General features: G+C 45.3%; 2 protein-coding genes across 3 annotated transcripts in view; both read right to left on the bottom strand.

Annotated features, from left to right (window-relative positions):
• The window catches only part of gli2a (GLI family zinc finger 2a), a 354,425-nt gene extending 336,628 nt beyond the window's left edge, over nt 1–17,797 (bottom strand). Inside the window, exons 1-2 of one of the 2 annotated variants that reach the window (XM_078552577.1) lie at nt 17,780–17,797; nt 17,302–17,364 (exon numbers count right to left, since the gene is read on the bottom strand). The gene's annotated coding sequence lies outside the window, so the exon portion shown is untranslated. Of the gene's footprint in view, nt 1–17,301; nt 17,409–17,779 lie in introns of those variants that run through there. The other variant, XM_078552579.1, reaches the window with a different exon arrangement.
• On the bottom strand, nt 11,583–15,620 carry LOC144686218 (uncharacterized). The gene is given in 5 exon segments (XM_078551309.1): nt 11,583–11,808; nt 12,305–12,413; nt 12,470–12,800; nt 12,802–13,208; nt 15,551–15,620. Coding segments are annotated over 5 exon segments (1,143 nt in total).
• Nucleotides 17,798–18,439: the final 642 nt, after the last annotated feature.

An 18,439-nucleotide genomic window follows, 5' to 3' on the forward strand; every position in this document is an offset into this window, starting at 1 on the left:
AGGCTTAGATTACATCAGCCCACGGCCTAAAAGCAGCGTCTTTGAAACTAATGAAAAAGTTGTGTGTACGAAGGATTGCAACAAGAAGGAGAATGTTAACAAACCAAAACCACTCCACTCCAACTCTTCTCTTAGGAAAGTCGTCAAGTAACAGTTGATTCTAATTTAAGTTCTGAAAAAGCCTGAACCCAATAAGATAACCAACAGTTTATTTAGGGTCCTAATGGTCCTTGAATCCTGCCTTTTGACAATTGCGATCGGGCGGCCGGGTGCAGTGAATTGGGACAAAACAGGGAGGGAAAAAGTATGCATTGGAATTAAATTTTTATATTTTGGAGAATAAGCCCATCATCAACTAACCAGATATCGTGGGTTTTCTATGCACCTTTATTTTCCCCCGGCTTCAATACAGTTACATTTTTTTGTCACTGACTAATGGGGGTGGGGCTGATTGGGAGATCAGAGAAGCGTGGGGGAGGGGTGAGCTCCTAGCTTGAGAAGTGTCCGATGAGGAAAGTTCCTTGAAAACCTTAGTGACTTGGATAACCGTGCCCATGTCACGAGACCCGAGAATGAAAAAAAAAACAAAGGTTTCAGTTTGAAGGCAAGCAGACTTTTGGTGTCGGTTTTGACATTTTAGAAATTTCCAGGCTGCTCACCCGAAAAAATAAAAGATGAATGGCAATCCTCCGCTCCGTGTGTGTCGGTGGTTGTGGCGGGGGGGGGGGTTGGGGGGGGGAAAGAGCACTGAGAAACACATGCTAGCTTGTTGTGTTCTCTGGCCACACATATGTAGTTCATCCTCCAGTCTGTCATGATGGAGCCTGAGGTCTGGCTGCATTTTATTCCACAAATATTTATACTGTACTCTGTTTTCAATTTGATCCAACTGTCACGGGTAGTCAATCTGTGTTAAGAAAAACATCTTTTTCTCACATCACATTTTTCTGTATCACGACCTGCAATCTTGCAGCCTGTGACATTAAACAAACAAGAAAAGAAAAATAGTCATGTCACCTGCTAGCACATAGGAAACTCAAGCCTGTGTTCCAGGAATTTGTTCTGGCGCACAGCCTGCCTTGCATCAGTTAGAAACTTCTTAACTCAGCCTATCCGTGATTGTTGCCTAAAAAGAAAGCATTTACAGCAAGGCTGCTCCATGAAGTAGAGAGGATGTGGGCCATTGCTGCGTAATGAGCTCCCAAACTGAGCCAGGCCAACTGGGGGACCTGCGGGGGAGTGGGGAAGAGGAAAGGGAATTGAGAGAGAAAAAGGAACATAGGCCAAGTCAATCTCCTCATGTATCTCCAAGAAACTGTCCCTTGAAAGGAATGCCTGCCGAGATTCACAGCTGGCAGCTGACGCATAGAAAGACTTGCATTTATACAGCATCTTTCACAACCTCAGTATGTCCCAAAGCACTTTACAGTCAGTGAAGTACTTTTGAAATATGGTGCCTGTTGTAAATGTAAGAAAAGTGGCAGCCAATTTCCACACAGCAAGGTCGTACAAATGGCAATACGATAATCTGTTTTAAGTTTTGTCGGTTGAGGGATAAATATTGGCCAGGAGAGCAAGGAGAACTCTCCTGCTCCAAAACAGTACACACAGGGCCTTAATTTATTATCTCGTCCGACTGACAGCACCACCAACAATGCAGCATTTCCTCAGTATTGCAGTGGTATGCCAAAATTACATTTTATGCTCAACTGTCTACAGTTCAATCAACAACCTTCAGATTTAGAGGCAGGAGTGTTACCACTGAGCCACAGCTGACACCTGATGACAATAAGGGGGAGAAGCTAGGAAAGTGAGAATACCTTACAAAATGGAGTGAGAACCCCCAAGTGGAAACATCTTCTCTACATCTACTCTATTACGCCCTGTCATCATCTTGAAGACATCCATAAGTTCAACCCTCGTTCTTATCTTTTCTGGAGAAAAAGAACCCCAGCCAGTTCAGTCTTTCCTGATTGTTAGAATCTCTCAGTTCCGGTATCATCCTTGTCAATCTATTTTGCACCTTCCCTGGTGTCTCTATGTCCCTTTTGTAACATGGAGACCAAAGGTGTACACAGTATTTAAAGTGTGTTCTAAACCAAGCTCAGGTTTAACACAACTTCTTTGCTTTATAATAATCCATCAATTAAGAGGAAAGTGCACTGACAAATTATTGCACAGAACCGAAAGAGTCAACAGGAGCCTGAGATTTCCCGTGACTAAACTCACTGATCGTACAGGAATTCCTGCAGTGAGGAATACACTGCAGAACTGATCTGTAAAGGAAATTCTCCCCCATCTTCCAGTCAGCTGAGCCATCCCTCAGAAGATCAATGTACTCCACAGATTACACAGAATTTATTTTGATGGAGGGTATGATGGAGGTGGGTACCTTACAGATTCTCAGCCAGAGTCTTCTGGGGAGCTGTCAAGGAGAGGTGAGCAACTACCGAACTGGGAAAAAAGGCATCAGGAGAAATCGCCTTAGCCAAACATGAAGAAGAATCTCCCTCTCTCTCTCTCTCTCTCTGTGCCTCCATTTCCTCTCCCCTAACAGTGAATGTGACCACTTACAGAACAACAGTCATGGTTCCACAGCACATGTTTAGAACAAAGGGAATATATATATATATAAAAACAAAAAGCTACTGCGGATGCTGGAAATCCAAAGCAAAAACAGAATTACCTGGAAAAACTCAGCAGGTCTGGCAGCATCGGTGGAGAAGAAATCAGTTAACGTTTCGAGTCCTCATGACCCTTCGGCAGAACTGAGTATAGTTAGGAGAAAGGTGAAATATAAGCTGGTCTAAGGTGGGGGGGCGGGGGGAGAGAAGTTGAGGGTGGGGTGGTTTAGGGATAAGCAAGCAGTGATAGGAGCAGATAATCAAAAGATGTCACGGACAGAAGGATCAAAGAGGTGTTGAAGGTGGTGATATTATCTAAGAAAAGTGCTAATTAAGAATGGAAGGCAGAATACTCAAGGTACAGGTCTAGTGGGGGTGGGGTGGAAAGACTAACAAAGTTTTAGTTTTAGATTTAAAAATAATGGAAATAGGTGGGAAAAGAAGAATCTATATAAATTATTGAAAAAAAAGGGAGCGGGGAGAAACGGGGTGGGGATGGGGGGAGGGGGAGTTTAAGATCTAAAGTTGTTGAATTCAATATTCAGCCCGGAAGGCTGTAAAGTGCCTATATATATATATATATAAAAAAAAACTTAGAACAACACTGCAATTGGGGTGGCGGGGCAGTGGCTGTGGGGGTGGCTGGGGTGTGCTAACCGCAATGGTCAACGCTACTGTCAGGGTTCCAAAGAAGAGTCATATTGGACTCAAAACGTTAACTCTGTTTCTCTCTCCACGGATGCTGAGTTTGTCCAGTGCTTTCTGATTTTATTTCAGATCTCCAGCAGCCGCGGTATTTTGCTTTTACTATTATGGTCAGTGCTGAGATTGCTCTCCTTAGCTCGATGCTGCCCTTGGGTAAGGCAAAGAATTAACAAAGCCATTGGTGATTCTGATCCCATTTTCCAGTGACCTCGGTTGGAAAGGGCACATTTGTGGGTATCGAGTTGGGAGAGGATTTTGACTGGTAAAGATGCCTTCCTTAATGGAACATTGGTGACTGAGCTAACAGACGAAGAATGGCTAAAGGGATGAAGAAGCAGAGGCCGGACTGTTACACTACAGGATACAAGGGAAGAAAAACTGAAGCGGAGGAGAGAGCATTGAAACGTTTTTATAAAGCCGAGTGAGAAAATGCTTGCAGAAACCTGCAACAACAGCCATTACTGACAGCACAATCCATTTAGCAGTATCGAAACTTGTTACAATTACTTTAATTATTCAGGACAATCTCAGCAGCAAGCTCATTATAAAGAATAAACACCAAGATAAACATCTTGTTCTTGAAGCTGGCCTGATAACATCATTATTATTCATTCAAACCCTATTTTTTGCTCTGCAACATTTTGGGTGAAAACAACGCACAAACTAAATTGGAGCATACAGCAGCAAACTCATGTGCAGTATGGAATTTACTGCCTGTAGATAAAACACAACCCCTGTTGGAAATGCAACAGGCTCATCAATTCATTGAATCCTCTACTTCTGCACTGAAACATCAGATGTATACGCGTTCAATTCCCTTGTGTCCAGACAATTATCTGCCATAGAAACTTCGGATAAGCTGGAGAGAAAGACAAAACACAAACTGAACCCCAAGCCAGGGGAAACAAGACTGCAGTGGGGGGCGAATGCTGCTTTAGAAAAGAAAGATACAACATAACAGCCCGACAGAATAAATGTCATGGAGATCTTTTCCTCACTGTTGCATGCCTAGGCATTTTAAAATAGCTGAAATTATTTAAAAGAATGACCCTGGTAATAATGCAATCAATTCAAAACACCAGCAAATTGCAAAATTCTCTTTGAAACATTTATTCAACTTTACCTCCTAAATCATAAGGTTGTGTCCTCATATCCCACCCGAGGCACTTGAGCTGATACACCAGTGCAGTAGTGAGGGAGTACTACATTGTTGCAAGTGCTGTCTTTCAGATAAGACGCTAAACTGAGGCCTTGCAGGATGACCTAAAAAATCACATGGCAGCATTTCAAAGAAGGGCAGTTATACATAGGAGCTGTAGTGCCGGCTTCAAACTAATGGATTTCTTATATAACGCTCCCTAGAATCTAACAGATTTCAGTTGTAATTTCCCGACAAACTAAGAGATTTCAGCTGTAATCCACTGAATGTAACATATTTCAGTTGTAATCACCTACAATCTAACAAATTTCAGCTATCATTCACTACATCAGTAGATTTCAACCGTAATACCCCCTTACATTCTAACACAACTTAGCTGTAATAACCCCTTACAATCTAACAAATGTCCACTGTAATACTGCCCTTACAATCTGACACATTTCAGCTGTAATGCCCGCTACAATCTAACACGTGTCAGCTGTAATGCCCCCTACAATCTAACATGTCTCAGCTGTAATGCCCCGTACAATCTAACATGTGTCCACTGTAATGCCCGCTACAATCTAACACGTGTCAGCTGTAATGCCCCTACAACCTAACACGTCTCAGCTGTAATGCCCCCTACAATCTAACACGTGTCAGCTGTAATGCCCCCTACAATCTAACACGTGTCAGCTGTAATTCCCCCTACAATCTAACACGTGTCAGCTGTAATGCCCCCTACAATCTAACACGTGTCCGCTGTAATGCCCCCTACAATCTAACACGTGTCCGCTGTAATGCCCCCTACAATCTAACACGTGTCAGCTGTAATGCCCCCTACAATCTAACACGTGTCAGCTGTAATGCCCCCTACAATCTAACACGTCTCAGTTGTAATGCCCCCTACAATCTAACACGTCTCAGCTGTAATGCCCCCTACAATCTAACACGTTTCCGCTGTAATGCCCCCTACAATCTAACATGTGTCAGCTGTAATGCCCCCTACAATCTAACACGTGTCAGCTGTAATGCCCCCTACAATCTAACACGTGTCAGCTGTAATGCCCCCTACAATTTAACACGTGTCCGCTGTAATGCCCCCTACAATCTAACACGTGTCAGCTGTCATACCCCCTACAAACTAACATATATTCGCTGTAATGCCCACTACAATCTAATATGTGTCTGCTGAAATACCCCCTACAATCTAACCTTTGATTCAGCACTATTTGCCCTACTATCTAACCCTCCCCCATGATCTAACAGATCGCTGACACCCACTTTCCAAGATCAGAGATGTGGAATGGTCAGTGTGGTGGGTCCACACTGCCGCAGGTGTCTTCAGGATAAGGGGGAGACTGAAACTAACATGACCATCCCCCTCCCCCAGCCCCCAAGCACCATTTCTGCACCATCTTAAATTCACTACGGATGCTGAAAATACAAAGCAATTGCAAGCTTTGAATAATCAGAGGGTCTTTGGAAAATTAATATCATCCGAGGGGAAATCTTGTCCTCGGATCTTGCTTTTGAAATGACCGCAAGCTGCCAAGGATTTCCCAATCCTTCGACTTCCAAGGAAACATCTGCAAATAGTGAGCAAGGCAAGGAAAGACCACTTTGTGAATTAGTTACGGAAAAAAAAAACTCCTGAACAGATCAGCAGAGATCCCACAACCAAAAAAAAAATCACAAAACATAGACCCGGGGCTCCAGTCCTCGAGCACGACCTGTGCACCTGTACTGAATCAAAATCGCACAAGAATTCTTCCTGTTCAGCTAAGGAGAAAGCTAAGGGCAAAAGTTGAAGGAATTCAGGTCCAAGAATTTGTAAACTATTTTCTACATGGTCTGAGGTGTAACTGCTAGGCTTTACTCTACTTCTTGGTAACAATCTTCGTAACTATTCACAGAATCTTTACAGTGTAGAAAGAGGCCATTTGGCCCATCGAGTCTGCACTGGCTCTCTGAAAGAACATTCTGCCTAGTCCCACTCCCCTGCCTTATCCCCGTAACCTTGCACATTCTCTCTTTTCAGATGGCAATCCAATTCCCTTTTGAATACTATACTATCAGATGACATTTTAAGAAAGACAGAACTCGCGTTTAAATAGCATCTTTCACAAGCGCCGGACATCCCCAAAGTGCTTTCCAACCGATTAAGTCCTTTTGAGGCCGCTGTTGCAAGGTGGGAACCATGGCAGCCAACTTGCGCACAGCTAGATCCCACAAACAGCAATGTAATAATAACAAATGATCTGTTTGGCGGTGCTGGTTGAAGGATAAATATTGGCCTTGACACCAGGAAGAGCTCCCCATTTCCTTTTATTATACGATAGCCTTGCTATATTCCAAACCACATTTCGCTAATTGGCTGTCCATGCCTTTGCTGCGATCATCTTTCCACATAAGCCTTCCTGCATTTAGCCCTCAACCATTATCACTGAATATCTGTCACAAAAATGAAACCCTGACTGAATATTTGAGCTTCCTGGCCCAGCAGAAGCCATGGAATGCATACTGTTACATCGACTGAATCAGCATAGATCATCAACCTGGAACCTGACAGATTTGTATGGCTCAGTCCCACTATAGGCACCACAGTTATCCAGTGAGCCATCCGGGCGAGAAGAGAATCCTGCCTGACAGAAAGCAAAAAGGGGTTGCAGTAAATGAAGTGTATTTTAAATACATGTATTTATTTAAATGAATACTCCAAGCTCTCTGTTCTTTCATTTTGACTGGGGCGTCCTTTACTTACATGCAGGAAATCATTGCCATTCATGGTTGCCAGCAACCATTTAAGTTAAATCAATTCAAGTTAGCATAAGTGTACTTCAGCATCCGAACAGCTCTCCACAGCAGGGACTCAAAGACATGCCTGACTTTATAGCATTGTCCTGTGTACAAAGAACTGTGTTGATGGACCTATGTAGAGGGTTATCTGGATCCTTAAAACTGATGCTCTTTCATGTAGTACTTGTTGAGAGAACTGTCAATAATAAGGACACATGGCGGCTGTTTGTAAGCACATCACAAACAATAGCGTGGTAAAGCCACACTGGATAACATGCTTTTGGTTGCCTGCTGTGCAGTGAATTTTTGTCCTGCAATTTTACTGAAAACAAGACAGAAGACACCAATGTTCACATGAACGAAAAGCAGCCGTAGAATGGAGTTGTGTGCACAGAACTTTTGACTAAAAAGAACTTGCATTTATATAGTGCCTTTCACAACCTCAGGATGTTCCAAAGCCCTTTACAACTAATAATGTATTGCAGGTTGCTTCACAACAATTCAATTCCGGCTTCTCTGACTGCTAAATAGTTTACAATCACACAGGGATGCTGGGACACAAGATTCACACACATTAGAGTAAGATACTGTAAGCTTATTTGTGAAGATTCCCTCTCTATTTCTAGTGAAAGTGCCAACACATTCCTTTCTGATGTCCTTACACGCAACCATGAGAGGAATTCCAACCCTATTCGGAGTTCTGGATCTCAGCCAGGGAGGTTCACTCTCGACCAGACACACCTCTTAGTGTCCAGCTCAACACTGACATGGGCAAAGGAAATGGGGCAGGCCACATACCTGCTTGCTCTTTCAGCTGGACAGCCGGATGGGGGAGTGGGGAGGGGGGAAAGAATCCAAATTTAGCAAGACAATGGCTTTACGTTAATTATATACAACAACAGGGATTGAGAAGGCACACTTGTCAGATCACCTGCATTTAAAGTACCAAAGCTTCGATCGAAATAAGAGTTTGCCACTACAATGCATTAAACAGAAAGGCAGATTTGAGGGAAACATTTTTATAAAGAAGTGAACTCATGTACAACGCATCTCTCATGACTCATTTTCAAAGACACCGGCAAAAGGCGACACTTTGTACTTTAGGATTCCCCTCTGCCTCCCAAGAATGCAGACAGCCTTAACTCAGCGATAGTTTAACTTAATAGCGGTTTAGCCCAATATGCTGAGAATGATTTCAACACTATTGTACGAAGGAGACCGAGATTAAATTTCTGTGGTTTTGTCCCATTTAAACTTTCAGGCGCAAGACAACAGGTTTCCACAGGAGTGAAGAAAAAGAATATCTGATCAATAATCCCTGACAAAAATGAATGTGTGAGAAAAGCAACATAATGGTGTTCTTGAAGATGAAAGTGACATCCTGATCGTGGATTTCAGAGGCAGATGACCACAGCTTTAGACTGTGAAAAAACCTGAATAGCCCATCATTTCTTTGCAGCCTTTTCATTCCCTCTGGCCTGACTGCTGGAACTCTTCATTGAACACAATAGCAACTGCACTAAATCTTTCTTCTTATGCAAATCACAGTGATCAGGCCCTCATGCTGAACAACTTTCGATGAAGCTACAGTCACACAAACCATTGGCGGTCTCACAACAAAATCGAAAATAATTGCGGTAATAAAAATTAAAATTGCCCCTTGCTTTCTACCTCCTACTTTGTTTTACTCAGCAGCCTAGTTAGCTACCTTCCAACACCGCCCCATGCAAACCCCCCTCCATCACCCCCCGCACAAAGTTAATGAACATTTTCAGTGTATGTTAACAGATTCCTCCTCATGCACACAATGGGAGAACCAGTTTAATTATTCGGGAAGTGAATTGTTAGCATTACATTATATTTAGTGTTGCAAATATTAATGTATTCAGTATGTTTCTCGCAAGTTGACTTTTTTTTAAAAATCAGTTCAGGCACAGGCTAGATAATCTCTAAGCCTTCGCTGTTTATATTACCGTGAAATCTGGATCAGGACACTGGACAATCAATTGAGTGTCTGAGAAACTATCCTCGTCATATAAATGCTCCCAGGATGCCTACCAAACAACACAAATTATATAGCCTCCCAACAACAACAACAACTTGCATTTTTATTGCACCTTTCACTTCATAAAAATCTCTCGCTGCTTCCCACAGGAGACAGCAGATGCCAAGCTGTAGTATAAAAGTTAGGGCAGGGAATCAAACACATGGCCAAATAAAGAGAGGTTTTGAGAAGGTTTGTTAACAGTGGGAAATGAAGTAGTAAGGGAAGCAAGGATTGGGGGGAAGGTGGTGGGGGCAGGGGTTCCTGACAGTAGAGCTGACAGCCTGAGACTCTGCCAGTGATGGAGAAGCGGGGGATGGGAATGCACAGGTGGCTAGTTGGAGGAGTGAAGTCCTCAGCTGTAAGGCTGAAGGAGGCTACAAAGGTGAAGCCATGGGGGTGTTTGGCATCAAGGTCTGGAATTTTGTTGTGGAGTGGAAGAAAGGAAATCTGTTCCAATCATTGGAAACAAGGGTGGGGGGGAATGGGACGAGTAGGACTGCACATAAGACAGGTTGTAGGGGTAGCAGAGATTTGGACAATTTCAAGTTTGTGCATGATGGGAGATGGCAACGAGGGGTTTGGAAAAATTAAATCTTGAGATGGGAGAAAAATATATTTGCAGTGTTGCAAAGGTGGAAGGAAACAAAATTGCCCCTTGCTTTCTACCTTCTACTTTGTTTTTCTCAGCAGCCTAGTTAGCTACCTTCCAACACCACCCCATGCAAACCCCCCCTCCATCCCCCGCACAACGTGATAGGATCTGAGGTTTTGAAATTCAGCTCAGGGTTAGTTCAGCCTGAGTGAGCGGCTGGGGAGGGATATATATAAGGATATTTTGGTAAGAGCTAAACATAATGGTTTTCCCAAGTTTAATTGAACAGGAATCTGTCTAATCCATAACTTGACATTAGACAAGCAGTCTCATAAATGTGAGCTAGCTGTGGGGTCAAGAATGAGGCTTCAATCTAGGAGGTCAAGAAGATACATATGGAAATCCACCCCAAAACCAGTGGTAATGTAACAGGGGGCAGCACCGAATAGGGACAGGGGGAGGCCATGCCTCGAGATACTCTGACGGTGACCTCGCTGGAATGGGGACCAAAGCCGTTGTTGGGAATGTGCTGATTATGGTGGGACTGGTAGAACTGGAACCAAGTGAGGATGGTTATATAAGAGCAGGCAGTAGAAATAGGAGTGAAATAATAACAGAAAATGCTGGAAAAGCTCAGCAGGTCTGACAGCATCTGTGGAGAGAGAAACAGAGTTAACGTTTCCAGTCCGTATGACTCTTCTTCAGAGAATAGGGGTGAATGGTGTGGAAGGGTTAGAGAAAATAAGGAAGGAGTTGGTGGCATGATCATAGTCACAGAAGATGTTGTCAGCGACTTTGACTAGGGCAATTTTGAGGTTTTGAGCATCAGAGGTGCTGGGATTGAAAAGAATGAAAAAGGAAGCTTTAGAACAGGTGAGCAATAAGTTGGGTGGGGGTTTGTCTAATGGTATTAAAGGGGCATCACACCACTGCTTATCAAAACAGTAATGTTCACACGAACATGTCAGCAATATCTGGCACCATCCACAAACTGTCTATTTAAGCGCTCAATAATTCCATTAGTTTAGTTGGTGCACTTTCTCTTAATGGGGGATATATTTCATCAATGTTCCTTTCCATGTAAAAGCAATGAATTTAAAATCAATTTGATTATGTTATATATAAAAATTAAGAGAGGGTTTACCGAGCAATGAAAACAAACCCTTTGCACTATTTATAATCAGAGATAAAGATTCAAAATACTTAATTATGTTTAGCTCATTGAAAGAGCAGGTAGGCGAGTGCTCACTCTTTAGCTTCAAAAGTAATTGGTTAAGTATTTAACAATGTCTAAAGCCAGAAAGAAGTGTTCATATCAAAAACATTCCTGATTGACACTTTTGTTCAATTTTCAATGTTATGTGGATAATATCACATAAGCACATAATGACTGTGATGAAAATATTCCGAAGCTAGTGTTAAGGGGCACTGTCATTTGCTAAATTATCCTTCAAGTTACTTCAGCAAGTTTGGCAAATAGTTGTGTATACAACATAGTCATTTGAAGTGCCAGTTACTAAATCACTCATGCTCATTTCAGTCGCATCACCAGTGCCAGTGCCAGCCGCCACATTGCCCGTGCCAGTGTCAGCCGTCACATCGGCAGTGTCAGCCGTCACATCGGCAGTGTCAGCCGCCACATCGCCAGTGTCAGCCGCCACATCGACCGTGCCAGTGTCAGCCCGCCACATCGCCCGTGCCAGTGTCAGCCGCCACACTGCCCGTGCCAGTGTCAGCCGCCACATTGCCCGTGCCAGTGTCAGCCGCCACATTGCCCGTGCCAGTGTCAGCCGCCACATTGCCAGTGTCAGCCATCACATCGCCAGTGTCAGCCGCCACATCGCCAGTGTCAGCCGCCACATCGCCAGTGTCAGCCGCCACATCGCCCGTGCCAATGTCAGCCCGCCACATCGCCCGTGCCAGTGTCAGCCCGCCACATCGCCGTGCCAGTCAGCCTGCCACATCGCCCGTGCCAGTCAGCCTGCCACATCGCCCGTGCCAGTCAGCCTGCCACATCGCCCGTGCCAGTCAGCCTGCCACATCGCCCGTGCCAGTCAGCCTGCCACATCGCCCGTGCCAGTCAGCCTGCCACATCGCCCGTGCCAGTCAGCCTGCCACATCGCCCGTGCCAGTCAGCCTGCCACATCGCCCGTGCCAGTCAGCCTGCCACATCGCCCGTGCCAGTCAGCCTGCCACATCGCCCGTGCCAGTCAGCCTGCCACATCGCCCGTGCCAGTCAGCCTGCCACATCGCCCGTGCCAGTCAGCCTGCCACATCGCCCGTGCCAGTCAGCCTGTCACATCGCCCGTGCAAGTCAGCCTGCCACATCGCCCGTGCCAGTCAGCCTGCCACATCGCCCGTGCCAGTCAGCCTGCCACATCGCCCGTGCCAGCCAGCCGGCCACATCGCCAGTGCCAGTGTCAGCCGCCACATCGCCGGTGCCAGTGTCAGCCGCCACATCGCCCGTGCCAGTGTCAGCCGCCACATCGCCGGTGCCAGTGTCAGCCGGCCACATCGCCAGTGCCAGTGTCAGCCGGCCACATCGCCAGTGCCAGTGCCAGTCGCCACATCGCCAGTGCCAGTGCCAGCCGCCACATCGCCCGTGCCAGTGTCAGCCGCCACATCGCCCGTGCCAGTGTCAGCCGCCACATCGCCCGTGCCAGTGTCAGCCGCCACATCGCCCGTGCCAGCCGCCACATCGCCCGTGCCAGTGTCAGCCGCCACATCGCCCGTGCCAGTGTCAGCCGCCACATCGCCCGTGCCAGTGTCAGCCGCCACATCGCCAGTGCCAGCCGCCACATCGCCAGTGCCAGCCGCCACATCGCCCGTGCCAGTGTCAGCCGCCACATCGCCCGTGCCAGTGTCAGCCGCCACATCGCCGGTGCCAGTGTCAGCCGGCCACATCGCCAGTGCCAGTGCCAGTCACCACATCGCCCGTGCCAGTGTGAGCCGCCACATCGCCCGTGCCAGTGTCAGCCGCCACATCGCCCGTGCCAGTGTCAGCCGCCACATCGCCAGTGCCAGCCGCCACATCGCCCGTGCCAGTGTCAGCCGCCACATCGCCCGTGCCAGTGTCAGCCGCCACATCGCCCGTGCCAGTGTCAGCCGCCACATCGCCAGTGTCAGCCACCACATCCCCGTGCCAGTGTCAGCCCGCCACATCGCCCGTGCCAGTGTCAGCCACCACATCACCAGTGCCAGTGTCAGCCACCACATCACCAGTGCCAGTGTCAGCCACCACATCACCAGTGCCAGTGTCAGCACATCTGTCCACTACAACAAATTCAAGCAGAATTGAAAAACCTAAAAAGCGAAAACAAAATATGTGTGGGAGTTTTCACTGTGTTGTCAGATACAAAGCCTGTCGCTGGGATTTAAATGGCAAATTTTGACACAGATTTCACAGAAGGCTACTTCTGAAACTGAAATCCACTGAAATGTCTCAACATATTGATAAGGCACTAACTGGAGTGAAAACATGGAGCAGTTAGTGCTGTAGCTTTCTAAAATACCACTTGCATTAACTTACTAAGATTGCAGGTAGACTGCACATTCCATACTATACCATTTTTGTGTGTCACATGCACTGACAGCTTACGTTCACCTTGAAAATAGCACTGCAAGACAAGCTATTTTTGCATCTCCTGCACGATGCGTCAATGCCAGAATAATTGCAGCAGATGAGCGACCAGTAGAATGCCAACCCACCGGGCACAGCGCAAGTCTGCACCAATCTCATACGTACAGGTGGGCAGTGCTTTCATGGAAGTAAGTATGTGTGGGGTCTCCTTGGTTTGTCATCTTCTGCTCTGTGTGCTCATATCCCTCCCTAAATTGGTACCGGTTCTGTTGTAAGTGCAGAATCAAGTTATGTTGTTTCAAAAATCACAATCAACACAGGTCACATTTGTTGTCCTACATTATCACTGCACCATTCACTAACTTTACATTGCTATGGAATGAGTATAAGGGTACTTGGGTATACATCGTGCAGGTATGAAAGCATGCCAGTGTGAAAGCTCAGCTCAAACTCTGCAGCAGTCTCCTCTGGGGGAAAATTTTCCAAAGCAACTGCAAGATGTGTTCACACTTAAACCACAAAACTCCACTGCAGATCTAGCAAGAGAGGTAACTAGACGACTATTTCTGGGGGACTTGCCAAGCACTACGTATGCATTATTGAAAAAAAAACTTGAGCTCTAACGGGCCTGCAAGATAATTAAACCAATGATTCCACATGTTGAAACTGCCATTATTTAAAATGCTTCTGTGGCACTAAGAAGCATCAGTCACGCAAATTGTTTCAGATACACCATAAACTGTTTCTAAAAACACACCACAAATTGTAAACAAGAGTAAACATTGGTATCAAAGGTCATTTTCAAAACACTGATGCCGTAATGGCATTGTAAGCACTAAACTGCCATCTAATTAACCAATTTCCAATAAACTGAGTTTTTTGTTAACAAAACACAGCTGATCACTAGTAAACAACTAGTCTGGATTTACGTGTTTCATATCATCCAACTTTATAACATTTCTATTTCCAAACTGACCTAACACCACAAAAGAAACTGCATGAGAATTCCGATGGCTGTATCTGTGTATAATGCTAATATATTTACAGTGATATTTTATTTCACTGTCAACCACAGGATGGGTGTTCACTTAAAAAGAATCTCATAACATAAATGTCATAATCCAACTCTTTAAAATGCTGTTTCACCCTTAAAAGAGCAATGCAGTCAGGAATGTATGGTTTGCAAGCCAGAATGTCCATTGCATGCACAAACACACACAAAGTATGTTTTGGAAACCAAAGATGGTATATAACAGTGCAAATTGATGCCAGTAAGAAATACAAGTTTGGATTGTTTAAATGATGCAGTGTTCCCAGAATTAAAAAAAACTTCCCAAGAAAAAAAGATCTTTCATATAAATAAGCTGGGTGGGTTTTCTTCCCTCCCAATGTATTTTAAAAGCAAGAGCTGTGGCAGTCTTATGTTTGTACAATTAAAGTGACTCCGTAATTGATGTGAGACCAGGTCTCAAAGGACCACAAAGAATTTTAGCAATGCCCTGTGTGTATTTTAGACAGCACTGAAGGGCTGTGGCAGTTACGAATCTACCACTTGTACACATTTATCTATATGGATCGACACATTTTTATGTAAAATTACAACGATTGTTTTGAGAGTCCTCAGCTTTCACTTGTGTAAAAGTAACATCTCACAGATGCCCGCACATCATCTTTTTGCTACATCCGAGGAGCACTGTCCCTTTAAGAGCGACTCCGATCTTAGTGCAGTAAAGTTGATGGTACTTGGGCTGAAATTGTTGAAAAGGGACCAGATTTTATTATCAGGATGGAGGAGCGAGATAACCCAGGCAACAACACACCCGGATCGCTCAATCTTAAAGAAAACATGTAATTAAAATAGGTTTGCGCTTCTGAGCTGCGAGTGATGCCAAGGCACGGAATTAATTTCAGAGTGAGATGGAAAAAAAATGCATCATTAAAATAGTTTTACTCGTGTAGCAAAAGAATTCCTAAGAGCTTCACAGAGAGAGAAAAAACAGCTGCCAGGCTCTTTGCATCGCTAGTTAGAGAGAGGGGAACGAGGGGTTGAGGGAAGGAGAATTACTGTAAAACTTGGTCTCTGGAACAACATCCAAACGCAGGACCCCTTTAAAAAGGACAGAAATATGACACATTTACCGGGGCCTGAGATACAAAGATAGTAAATTAAATCCCATGCAAAACACCCATCGGGGGTGGGGGGGGGGGGGACTCTTCATAGGCTCGGCTGACAATGACAGTAAAAAGTTGCTAAACTGGCCGGTCCAACTCTTCCCCCAGCCCCCAACACACACACACACACACACATACATACACACCCCCCCGCAGTATCTGGAGTGGGGGAGAGGACACACACACACCCTCAGTCTCTGGAGTGGGGGAGAGGGGACACACACACATACATACACACACACACACACATACCCGCAGTCTCTGGAGTGGGGGAGAGGGGACACACACACATACATACATACACACACACACACATACCCGCAGTCTCTGGAGTGGGGGAGAGGGGACACACACACATACATACACACACACACACACATACCCGCAGTCTCTGGAGTGGGGGAGAGGGGACACACACACATACATACATACACACACATACCAGCAGTCTCTGGAGTGGGGGAGAGGGGACACACACATACCCGCAGTCTCTGGAGTGGGGGAGATGGGACACACACACATACATACACACACACACACACACACATACCCGCAGTCTCTGGAGTGGGGGAGAGGGGACACACACACATACATACACACACACACACACATACCCGCAGTCTCTGGAGTGGGGGAGATGGGACACACACACATACATACACACACACACACACACACACATACCCGCAGTCTCTGGAGTGGGGGAGAGGGGACACACACACATACATACATACACACACATACCAGCAGTCTCTGGAGTGGGGGAGAGGGGACACACACATACCCGCAGTCTCTGGAGTGGGGGAGAGGGGACACACACATACCCGCAGTCTCTGGAGCGGGGGAGATGGGACACACACACATACATACACACACACACACACACATACCCGCAGTCTCTGGAGTGGGGGAGATGGGACACACACACATACATACATACACACACACATACCCGCAGTCTCTGGAGTGGGGGAGAGGACACACACACACCCCAACAGTCTCTGGAGTGGGGGAGAGAGGGGACACACACACATACACACACACCCGCAGTCTCTGGAGTGGGGGAGAGGGGACACACACACACACACCCGCAGTATCTGGAGTGGGGGAGAGGGGACACACACACACACACACACCCGCAGTATCTGGAGTGGGGGAGAGGGGACACATACACATACACACACACACACACACAGAGACTTCCCCGATCCCCTTTAACTCCTTAATGAGACTGGCGCCCGACACTCAAACAAAATATTCATCCAAAAATGGGATCAGGTTGCAAAGAGCAAAAAAAACATTGTTGAAATTCCATAAAAGGTAAAGTGGGACAAAAGGCGGCTGGAGTTGGAAAGGGAAAGGAGAGGGGAATAAAAACAGGACAACAACGAGCGATGGGCTTTGCAGCAAAACTGTTTTGAAAACTTTCGAGGCTGCCTTCTGCTTTAAAGTCCCAGTTTGTTGTGAATCACAATTCCTCTCAGCATACACCCCAACCAGACAACAAGGCTAAAGTTTTGAAAAGAGCATAAAGTTAAGGAGCAACACACAGCCTTATGGTGACTACAGTAAACACAGGCAGGTACCAACTCATTGTATCTTTTAAAACATGAGGAGGGGGAAAAAATACAAAATAAACGTTACCTGTTTGTACTGAAGATTTTGTTTTGGTTATCTGATCCGTGTGCTTGACCGAAAGGCTTCAAACTGGAAGAAATAACTATGTCAAAAACAAAAAAAAACTTAACATAAGTTTCCAAAAAGAAAAGACTTATGGAACCGTTATCATCAAAAGGTGCTCCTACAACCCAAAACCAAAAATCCACACGTTAAAAAAAAAAGTAAAGCTCCCAAAAAGATCTGAAGTACAGCGAAGAGATCCAGGAGCCAGACTCTCTGTGTGTGTGTGTGTGTGTATAATTTTTCTTTAAAAAAAGCAATGAATTCAGTCGCAGAGTTTGACGAGTTTGGACCGTTGCTGGCGTGTCTGTGTCGTGATTCTTCAGACAAGATACACGCTCAAAAAAAACTTTCCCCTCTCGCCTCAGCACGCAGAGGGAGGGAGGGGAGAGGACAATTAACTAAACTTTTTCTCTCTCTCTCTCTCTCTTCCTCCCCTTACCTCACCAGTCCACAGCTTTGAGCTCCAGAGCAAAAAAAAATAGGCAGTCACTGAATTACTTCTGCCTGTCCCCCTCCCCTCTCCTCTCTCTCTCTCTCTCTGATCTGAGTCTCCCCATCCCCTCTCCCGTGGTGAGTCCCAACCATTTGTTACTCGGAACACTTTGTTGCCAAAGACGTACATTCAAGGAACCGGGATACGGCAAAGGTTTTCTCAAACTACTTTCTTGTTTAGAAACAAAAAATCTCGCCCTTTTCCTATATCTGCGCCCTCATATCAAACTTGCCTTTCATTTTATTTTTTTTTTAAACTTTGTCTTTCCTGCAAACTTTTTATATTTTGTTGGAATGCTGACCGAAACAAGTCTTCCATAAACTTGTATTTTGTAATCTGATGCAGCGAGCAATGCAATTGTCTCATGTTTAATAATGTTTCGATGTATTTCATGCTATTTAGGAGGAATGTGTTATTGTGCTCTGGCCTCGACACATCTGGCGGTGAATTGCAATAAATCATCACAATTATCTTATCCCACGTGTTTTTGTTAATTGGGAAGGGGTGAAAATTGAGCTAAGTATTTATTTTCGACTTATTGATATTTTTTATTGTCCGACGACATGTGAAACCTGGATTATGTGTTTGCAGCTCTTACAGTAGTTT

The sequence above is a fragment of the Cetorhinus maximus genome, chromosome 11, assembly GCF_964194155.1.
Source record: "Cetorhinus maximus chromosome 11, sCetMax3.hap1.1, whole genome shotgun sequence".
In the NCBI taxonomy this organism is placed as follows: Eukaryota; Metazoa; Chordata; class Chondrichthyes; order Lamniformes; family Cetorhinidae; genus Cetorhinus; species Cetorhinus maximus.